Here is a 10,926-nt window from a genome sequence, read left to right on the forward strand (position 1 = left end):
AGATATAGATATAGATATATATAGATATAGATATATAGATATATCTATATATCTATATCTATATATATATATGGTAACATTTGATTTAAAGGATTCATTTAAAATCTGAAGATATTTTGACTGATTTAGTTTTGACTGATACTTGTAAGTGATCTAAGACAAGGAGGCAATTCAGTTATGGTATTGACTTTGATAGGCAATGGTTCTTTGACATGTGCTATGTTACATTTTCATGTTTATAAAAAAAAAGGTTTATGATAATCGAGGAAGAATTCATTTATAATATTATGTGCTGTGTTCTAATTGGTTTGAATATGTCTGTAGAGTCTTTTGCCTGTAAGAATTCTGGATCCATAGCTATTTCTTTGGTAATTTCTTGAATCATTTATTATGTAAGTAATCTAATGTCTAGGTGAGCTATATTTTGATCCTGCATATTAAGTTAGTAGGTGTTGTTACAAAGAATAACCAAAGTATCAGTTACAAGCTAGGATTTAGGAAAGGGCTTAGGATTGTTTGAAATCTCATTAATTGAATGGTTTTAGTAAACCAAGACAAAGCTCATTTTATTTTAAGCATTCTGTAAGTTACTATGCACTCTGTCTTTTATTATTTTTTTCCTCCACAATCAGACAAATCAGCCATCATTTTTACTTTATTTTTTCTTATTAAACCCCCTAATTCATGTTTTAGAATTATAGGTTATCCATTCCATCTATCAACTTATAAAGGCAGATCCTCTTTCAAAGACAACATAACTTTATTGTTCCTCCTGCAAGAGCAGTGACCTATGTCACCGTAAAAATAATTTACTCCTTTATTGAATGTTGGTAAACAAAACATATGTCTAGTTTTTCCTTCTCTTTTTAAAAAAGAATTTCTGGTATAAATTCCTTTCAGAATTCAGAACTAGGAAAAATTTACTTCATTTTTTAGATTTTAAGAGCTATGTAATACATTCCATTTCACTTTTATCTTGGCTAACAGATAGCTAAGAGCCACATTTTGTGCAAAATTTAAGGGGTATGCCCTAATCGAGGTTTTATTGTTACAGTCTTCCCTATCTTCCTTATTATAGATTGTTAATATTTTTACAATTAACAATGAAAAGTTTTCTTCCTTGTTGTATGCTTCCTATGTTAACTTAGTAGGATAAAAAGAATAAGTAAATAAAAGATCAAGCCCATGAAGAGGAAAAAATAGCATAAAGGGTAGCTTTTTTAGAGTAGGTAAGATTTTATTTAAAAGATTTTAGAGAACATGTCTTTAACAAGGACTTTTTAAGATGTTTACTTTTAGTGAATCTTTAAATTTTGATACTCTCTGGTTGAATAAAACACATAAGCAAGACTTGAAAAATGCAAAATAATACCAGAATTTATTCAGTATTGAAAAAATGAACCTTTAAAATGCCACAATAATAATTATTATCATCTTCTTTCAGAATTCTATATTGTAAAGTATTTTGACACATATTACCTATTTGATATTTCCAGCAACTCTTGGTAGAATGTTTACTGTTTATCCCCATTTCTCAATGAAGAAACTAAGCCTCACAGAGGTTAAGTGACTTCCCCAGATCACGTAGCTAGTAAGTGGCAAAGTTCAATTAAAAACTTAGATCTTCTGCTTTCTAGTCCAAAGATTTTTCATTCTACTAGCTCTTTAAAAGTTAACTTTATTATTGCCAAAGGTTGGAGTCATTAAATATTTTTTAACTTTTTTAAAATAAAAATGCCAGTAGTTCTACTAACTTCAGAGTTTTATCTTTTGTCCCCCAAATAAAAAGCTGGTTGTCAATGTGTATGATTTCTTTCATTTACTCAACAAATACATTTTAATGCCTGTCATAGGGTAAGCTTGTAATAAAGAGGCACTGAGGTTACAGTGATGAATAAAATAGTCAAAATTCCCTCCCTTATAGAATTTACACTCCATGAAGGAGAATGATTAATTAAATATAGAATAATAAAATCATTGAAAATGTTTTGAAGGAAACAAGCTAGTGTCAAAGTAGAGAGGAACAGAAGGAGAGTGAAGGAGATTGGAGGACCAGAGCAGCTCTCTCTGCAGACATGTCATTTTAAGATTTAACCTAAAGGAGGAAGATGAGGTTCACATGTGAAAAGATGTGAAAGAATCTTCCAAACAGGGAGAACACTACATGCAAAGGCCCTGATACAGGAAAGAGCTTTATTTGTTCTAGGATCCGAAAGATCAGAGTAACTGGAGCATAGCAAGGCAGGAGACTGGGTTGTATAGAGAGGCAAAGGCTACTGCATGCAGCGTCTTATAGGCTGTGGTAAAGACTGAAGAGTAGACATTAGAAAAATCTACTTCTAAATGCAGAAAATCTCTTTAGAGCTCAGATTTTAAAGATGCTTTTACACTAACTTTAAACTGTGAATTGATTTTTCTACATTTAGTTCTTTTTAGTGCTCTATATTCATGCATTAAGTTTCAAATATAAACAATTTCTTTAGAACCCTTCAGTGAATTCTTTCTGAAACCTTAGAGTTAGGAAAGGAAATTAAATGACTAATATGAGATGAGTTCGCTTTAAACCAAATGGAAGCATGGTACTAAGGCTTAAAGGAGTTTTCTTTCTTTTTTTATATGGAACATTATCAGTTAATATGCTACCAAAAATTAGATTTTCATGCATTTTTATTACTCAATTCATAGTACTAAAATTATCCTCTAAAAGTGTATCAGAAGGATAAGCAAGAAAGTGTAGTATGTCTTCTTAAATCATATGATAAACATATTAATAATAAATCATTTATTTTTTAACTTTTTTTATTGAGTTATAGTCATTTTACAATGTTGTGTCAAATTCCAGTGTAGAGCACAATTTTTCAGTTATACATGAACATACATATATTCATTGTCACATTTTTTTTCCACTGTGAGCTACCACAGGATGTTGTATATATTTCCCTGTGCTATACTGTATAATCTGGTTTATCTATTCTACATTTTGAAATCCCAGTCTGTCCCTTCCCACCCCCCACCCCCTTGGCAACCACAAGTTTGTATTCTATGTCTATGAGTCTGTAATTGTTTTGTATTTATGTTTTGTTTTGGTTTGGTTTGGTTTGGTTTTTAGATTCCACATATGAGTGATCTCATATGGTATTTTTCTTTCTCTTTCTGGCTTATTTCACTTAGAATGACATTCTCCAGGAACATTCATGTTGCTGCAAATGGCATTATGTTGTCAGTTTTTATGGCTGAATAGTATTCCATTGTATAAATATACCACATCTTCTTTATCCAGTCATCTATTGATGGACATTTAGGCTGTCTCCATGTCTTGGCTATTGTAAATAGTGCTTCTATGAACATTGGGGTGCAGGTTTCATTCTGAAGTAGGGTTCCTTCTGGATATAGGCCCAGGAGCGGGATTCCTGGGTCATATGGTAAGTCTATTCCTAGTCTTTTGAGAAATCTCCATACTGTTTTCCACAGTGGCCGCACCAAACTGCATTCCCACCAGCAGTGTAGGAGCGTCCCCTTGTATATATGTACAAAATATAATTGTACATACCTATAAGCATGACACCTGGATAGCATCAGTTATTTCTCCACAGCTTCTCCAGCATTTGTCATTTGTGGACTTTTGAATGATGGCCATTCTGACTGGTGTGAGGTGATACCTCATTGTAGTTTTTATTTGCATTTCTCTGATAATTAGTGATATTGAGCATTTTTTCATGTGCCTTTTGATCATTTGTGTTTCTTCCTTGGAGAATTGCTTGTTTAGGTCTTCTGCCCATTTTTGGGTTGGGTTGTTTGTTTTTTTCTTACTAAGTCGTATGAGCTGCTTATGTATTCTGGAGATCAAGCCTTTGTAGGTTTCATTTGCAAAAATTTTCTCCCATTCTGTAGGTTGTCGTTTTGTTTTACATATGGTTTCCTTTGCTGTGCAGAAGCTTATAAGTTTAATTAGGTCCCATTTGTTTATTCTTGCTTTTATTTCTTCTAGGAGAAAATTTTTGAGATATATGTCAGATAATGTTTTGCCTATATTTTCCTCTAGGAGGTTTATTGTATCTTGTCTTATGTTTAAGTCTTTGATCCATTTTGAGTTTATTTTTGTGTATGGTGTAAGGAAGTGTTCTAGCTTCATTGATTTACATGCTGCTATCCAGTTTTCCCAACACCATTTGCTGAAGAGAAATAAATCATTTATTTTAAATTCTATCAAAAGGCTAAAACAAGGTTTGCTTTTCTTTCATTTCAGGCATGCCCATTTGTCATCAATATCTATGCAGATAAATGCAAACCAAGAATTAAAGCTGTCCATATGGAGGCATGCAGTGGGCAACTTGAGAAGGCCATTTGTAAATCTGTTCTTAGCAAAGGCAATGCCAAAGTAATAGATGGCTATGAAAATATAATTGTACATACCTATAAGCATGACACCTGGATAACATCAGTTATTGAAAACAAGGTATCTGTTATGAAGCGGTTCTCATAACCACATTGTTTACTAATATATTCCATCTTCTTTCTTACCCTATTCTTGCTGAGTAATTAAACATCTCATTATATAAATAATGTTTATAATGGATAAGTTATTCTTTTTTCTTCTCAGGTTTCTAACTCAAACTTGGCATGATAATTTTTATATATTTTTATATGTATAATATTTATTTATGAGATACCTGTTTTTTGTATTTCTTTATGACATAATTGTTTTTCTCTTAAAATATTATGAAAGTTATATATTTGGGTACGAAGATAGAGTATAATATGGGTACAAAGTATTTTATTTAGTTTGTTACTAAAAGTCTTTAAACATACATAGCTGTTTTAAATAATAAACATCATGTTTTAAAGAATTATAAACAAAGTAAAGAAAAAAAATTAGCCCAACTTTTCACACAAGCTGTTCAATATCAGAAATCCTACAGATTATCATAATTTTATCTAATTAAATATATTCTACTGTCCGGGACCGGGACCTATTTTTATCAGGCCAATTATATCTCGCTTTGGCCACATTCTCTGCCTCTTGATATTGCACATCAAGAGAATACATACATAAATTCTTAAAGTGGGAGATATCCAGTTTTCTGTAAATTACAAATTCTTATAAAAATCTTACACAAGATGACTGGGTTTTTAGAACTGTTGGCTTATTTCTTTTAGTTCCTCGATGAGATTTATATTATTTTTATGTCTGCCATAAATTTCTTGAAGTGCTTAAGATTAGGCTGAGGATTAGTCGGTGTGAGTATGTATTATGTAACTAATGCTCCTAGTCACAGTAAGGGCCACCAGAAAGTATAACATTGTCTCTGCTTTCAAAGAGTTCCTGGGCTAGTAGTTAAGTCAGAATGATAGTCTTGAAAGAGATTGGAGAATAAGAGTTTTACTGTATTCATATCTCTTGTAGTTGGTGTTAGTTTGGACTGCAGAAGTTGGGGGAGGGTTTGTTTTGTGACTCAGGGGAAGGGAACTGTGATGTGGGATTTGAGCATGTGGTATGGGATTTGAAAGATAACTAGGATTTAGACATATAGAGAGACAGCCTTTAGAAACAGAGGAAACAGTGTAAGGAGAAACATAAGAAAAAGTTAATGTGAACTATGGATGAAAAAGTGAGAATATCACCTTTGCAGAAGCAGAGAGCTTTATTTGGAGGAGTATTTGGAAGGTAAATAACATAAACTGAATGAGTCCAGATTATATATGTTATCTTGAAAACAAGGTAGAGGAGTTTAGACTTGATGAAATAAGACAGAGTCCCCAGCTAGTAGACTGCAGTCTTCAAATAGATCATAAAGCCTTGGAGAGTGATTCCTAAGATCTGGCATGTTTCCCTTTCTCCTCTCCATGTTTTGTTTATTTGTTTGTTTTTGATTCTTGTGTAGGTGGGTTTTTGGTGTGTGTGCCCTCTATGTTTTATTAGGAATAAAGGGTGGAAGAGAGTCACTACCCTACCCCAGTTCCTCTGCTCTGAAGGCAATTCTTCATTTCTCAACCCTCCACCTCCTTTTCCCTCAAGGAAAATTAAATTTCCCTTCACCAAAATGAGGTAGTGATAATATGTTAGAGCTTACCATGTGCCAGGCACTTTAACACATTTACTTCTCACAACAACCCAATGAGGTAAGTACTATCCCCATTTACACACAAGGAAACTGAAGCACAGGGTCATTAAATAACTTGCGAAAGGTCGCACAGCTAAGTAGTAGAATTGCTGAGAGATGACTCCAGCTGGTCTAATGTTATATTGCCTCTTTGTAGTCATTAGAAAGTGACTGCAGGTTCTTTAGCAGGGGAATACTTTGACTCCTATAGTTCTCTCATTTATCAGCTCCATCCTGCTTTCTCTTGCTTGTTCTCCATCCTAGAGGCTGTTATCTATGATCTAGTATCTCTTCTTCCGTAAGGTCTCACTTCTTTCGTAAGGTCTTCCTTGATACCTTAGTCTGAGCTCATGTTTCTATTTCTATATTATCTTCTATGTTTCTATAGAACCCTGTGAATACCTCTATCGCAAGACTTGCAAAATATTTTGTAATTATCATTTTATTTGTATATATTTAGTAAAGAAAGGATTAACAATTTATGAAATCTTTTTTTTGTAGTCAGATAATAAAGTGATTATTCACGTCAACAATGAGCTAAGTAAAAACTGCGTAAACAACAGAGGACTCAACATATTTGCAGTAGAAGTGGCACCAAAATCTACAATGGTAATGCATTGTTTTCTAATTAAAGCCTTTTGTTTTATCAATTTGAAAAAAATTTTCTTGCTATTAATGTGATGAATAAATGTGTAGATGTAAAGTAGAAAATTATTTATGTATGACATTTATATTAGTATCATCCTGTACTAGGAGGTAGGAGATTGGTTCTAATCCAGTTCTCAGTATTTGGTTCGGTGATAATGGGACATTCACTTAACCTCTCTGTGCCAGTCTCTTTAAATCTAAAATTAACATAATATCACCAGTTTTAGGTACTTCACAAAATTAATGTAAAGGGAAAAAATGATATATACGAAAGCATTTTTGAACATTAGATAGAAATACGAAGTAGTGTTAATAGTAATAGGAATTTTGATAATTCAGCATATTTTATCTACATTATTAAGATTTTTCTGAGATAACCTAAAAGAGAAAATGCCTCTGAGTTTTATATAACCAGCTAAGTCAGTAACTAGGAACAGCTGAAGTTCTGGTGTTAGCAGAACTCCAGTTTTCTGATTCAGCCAGGAGATTAAAGATAGGGAGAGATAACTAGACCCTGAAGCTAGTCTAATCAAGGGAAAAACAAAAAAAGCTTTCTGTTCTTACCCTTTCTTTCTCCATACTGTCCAAGAAATCCTAAAACATTCTAAAACTGGATAAAGAGAGTTTATCTTTTCTATTATCCCAGTGAGGATTATTAAAAGTATTTTAGGCTTAGTAAGGAAAAGATATTCCCTTCCCACCATCCCTCTTTACCCACATTCACAAATACCAACTATCAGTTACTATGTTATAGTAGAATTTAGGCTGGATTATCCTGTTAGACATCAGATCTTAGATTGCAGATCCCTGCTAAGGACAAATACTCTAGAATTTTATCTGAATTTTATCTATCCCTGCACAAGGATATTTTTCAAATAGGTTCTGGTAATGTCCTATTGAAAAACTGACCAAACGTTACACTTTATAAAAAGAAAGTAAAAGCTTTCTATTTTTGTATGCAGGTTTGTCAACATGTAATGCCTCTGAATGAACGACAAGAATGGATATATTATTGTGTGTATTCCCTTATATCTTAAACACTGTTTTTAGGAAATAATTTTGCTTGAGATTATCAAACTAAGATGAATTATTTCAAAGTTTAGTGTGTTATTTGTTGATCAACTAAATGCTAATCAATTTAACTGATATACATAAATAATCATCTTTAACTTATATGCATTTACATTTCATGTCCATATTATATCCTTTATTATTAAAATAGAAATAGTTTTTTAATGTGTGGTTCTTATTAATGTAACAGGAAATCTGGACACATTTCATTTATGACTGGTAAGTTAAATTACAGGTAAGCTTTTAAAAAGTAATACTCAAATGAATTCTATAAAATCCTATACACTTTTGATTTATTCCTCAAAAAAAAAAAACCCTGAAATAAAATGTAAATAGTCCAGCTGCACCAAGTGCCTTGTGCTTTATCCCTGTGCTGTGGCCTGGCCAGGAGCCCAATGGATCCCAAACTGCCTCCTCACTGGTGTAGTCACAGGCATGTGGCTGCGGGAGGACCAGGGGACCTCCGCGTCCCCTTATCCTTCCTGCTGCTGCTGTGGTTGGTGACGTGCAGCTCCTTCAGGGCCTGCCTCTTCGCCAGCGGCCTCTGCACCTCTTCAGCCTTGCGCATGTGCCCTCCGCGGGGCTCTGCTGGTGCTCAAGCCCTGGGGCCGAGTTCCCGCCGGTGCCCGGCAGCGGCGGTCACAGTACCGCTGAGAACAGTTGGACGTTGAGTTTACTTCTGATGAGATTCCTGTCTTAATGCACACGTAGCTACAACGACTGATAGGACTGGTTGATGTGTGATTTGACATTTGAACAAATTAGAAAGTTTAATCCTGCAGCAGATCACAGATTCAGGACTAATATTCCTGATGAGAAGATCCCTACGCTGAGGGAAACTGGGGCAGAGTGCCTGAACCATAACTTCAGAATCTTCTTTGATGTCAAAGGCCTTGCAAATATGGCTACTGATGATCTAAAGAAAATCTATATGGAGTTTCTGCAACTTTACAGTAACAGTGTTATTTGCTCTCTCTTGCCAGCAGTCATCTATAAGATGAGACAGACAAGTAGTAATGGCTTTAACTCACAGACTTCGGAGCCTTAGCCATGCAGGGGATGGGACTGTGACACTCTGGACACAGCCCTTGTTTGTGGTAGTGGGCATTTTGTTTGCGGTAGTGGGCATTTTGTTTGCTTGGAGCATACATAATATTTTGTGATACCTATATGGAATTCTAGCTTTCCTCACGCAAAAGAATTTTGTATCCTCTTGAAGAAGTGGCCAACTAAAAAGCATTCAGGTTGTTGCCTGGACTGTTAATACCTTTGATGAAAAAAAGTTACTATGAATTTAATCTTGGTTCCAGCTCTGTCACCAACAGCATGTTGGTGCAAGTCTCAGTTCTAGACACTACCCCAGCCTCCTGCCCAAGGGAACATGTACAGAAACTGCCTGCTGGTCTCATGCCAGGATACTGAAATACCCTTTATGCTAGCCCAAGCCTTGGGGAATCAGGTGGCTCACACAAGCAGTAGTCAGTCATTGCATTTTTACCTGAACCAAAGCAAAACTTGGTGTTGCCAACATGCTCCATGGAATGCCTGAGTTCAACACTGTTGCTCTTGAAAATCTGGGTCTGCAAAAAGGCAAACAGCTCCTGCCCCAACCTAGCTGAGGCATACACCTTAACCCAGCGAAGATAAGCACAGATTGAGTTGTGCAGTTCGGGAGTACAGATGAAAATGCATGAGAAACACACCATCACTCAGAGTTGACATTTTAAAACTTGCCACACTTTTGTAACTTATTTCAAATACTGTATTCAACTATGTTATCACTGTACTGTGGATATCAAACTTGTGACTACACTAATAAAATCATTAAAAGGGAAAAAAAGAAAATGTGAATGCAGAAACAGCCATTTAATTATATACCATATTTAATTTTCCAAAGAGAAAATATAATTAAAGCAAAATTTGGAGAAATTCATTTTTGTATTGAAGAAGCCAAAATCTAATCATAACAGTACAAATATTTTGTTCTGACAGTGAATTTTTAATGAATTTACTTGTGGATTATTTTTAATTAAATGTATTTTGAAATAATAGATATTAAATCTAAATAGCATTTAGTGAAGTAGTACAGTGCATGAAAAGCTATATTAAGCAATTAAGAACTGTGTAACCGTATCAGTAACAGAATACTTGGCTACTAAATGTCAGCTTTTGAAATATGAATACCAGTAAAGCAGCAGATTATTTTTACCCAGCACATGCTAGCACATAGTTTAAATGTCACTTAGATTTTTGGCCCTTGATTAGATGTCTGTAAAATGGGTTGTCATTATCTAGCAGTTTGAATTCTTCAGATGATGTCTTAAAAGGTAATGCAATCTTGAGAGCATTTTATTAATTGCCAAATGCTTTAGAAGTCAAATAAATGTGACCACATATTCTATTTCACTGAGTGTTGAGTTGCAGGAAATAAATTATCTGTCTGTGTTATCAAAAGCATATAATAAAGTTGCTATCTTTGCCCCAAGTTTAAGAAGACTTTATAATAGGATGATACATGACATCAAATGGTATCATGAAGACTCAAGAAAGAATAGTGAGCACTTAAGCCTTTTCTTCCACTGCTGTCACCACTTAGACATACCAAGCCTTTTTTTTTCCTTCCCATCACTCACTTATTAGAGGAAGAAAACTCCAGCTATCTTATGGACCCATTTTCAATTAGTAGAAAAGAAAGATATTTTGTTTCAAGTTAAATTTTCTTCCAAGTGAATGAAAACCCAAGGGAATCAGCTAGTTAATGAATATAACACTGGGTGACGTTTTTGGACCTTTAAGTAAATAACTTTTTAAGGGTTAGTTCAGTACTGTGGTACTAGGCGATCCAGAAACATTTAATTCAAGTCCTGAAATACGAGACTTGTAGGTTAATAGTGATGCTTTATTTAACCAAATATAGTTAACATACAAGAATGTTTTCTTTAAATTTGAGAGGTGCTACCCCTTTTCAGGGTAGTTTTGCACAGATTGTATTATTTTCAAAGGTAATTTTGCATGTTGTTTAATTTAAAAAGCACAAAGATTCAGCTTTTTAAAAAAGACATCTAAATGCCCCAAATCTCTCCTGTGCTCTAGATCCCATTCTTGC

General features: G+C 34.1%; 1 protein-coding gene and 1 pseudogene across 3 annotated transcripts in view; both read left to right on the forward strand.

Annotated features, from left to right (window-relative positions):
• Positions 1-9,660, forward strand: part of EFCAB7 (EF-hand calcium binding domain 7) — a 41,571-nt gene extending 31,911 nt beyond the window's left edge. Inside the window, exons 12-15 of one of the 3 annotated variants that reach the window (XM_032494464.1) lie at positions 4,247-4,456; positions 6,603-6,710; positions 7,712-7,763; positions 8,011-9,660. In XM_032494464.1, the coding sequence (XP_032350355.1) occupies positions 4,247-4,456; positions 6,603-6,710; positions 7,712-7,763; positions 8,011-8,012 (372 nt within the window). In that variant the 3' untranslated portion in view covers positions 8,013-9,660. Of the gene's footprint in view, positions 1-4,246; positions 4,457-6,602; positions 6,711-7,711 lie in introns of all 3 variants that reach the window. The other 2 variants (XM_006181269.3, XM_032494463.1) reach the window with 2 other exon arrangements.
• Positions 8,256-10,274, forward strand: LOC102504923 (annotated as a pseudogene).
• Positions 10,275-10,926: the final 652 nt, after the last annotated feature.

Source organism: Camelus ferus, chromosome 13, assembly GCF_009834535.1.
Source record: "Camelus ferus isolate YT-003-E chromosome 13, BCGSAC_Cfer_1.0, whole genome shotgun sequence".
NCBI classification, from domain to species: domain Eukaryota; kingdom Metazoa; phylum Chordata; class Mammalia; order Artiodactyla; family Camelidae; genus Camelus; species Camelus ferus.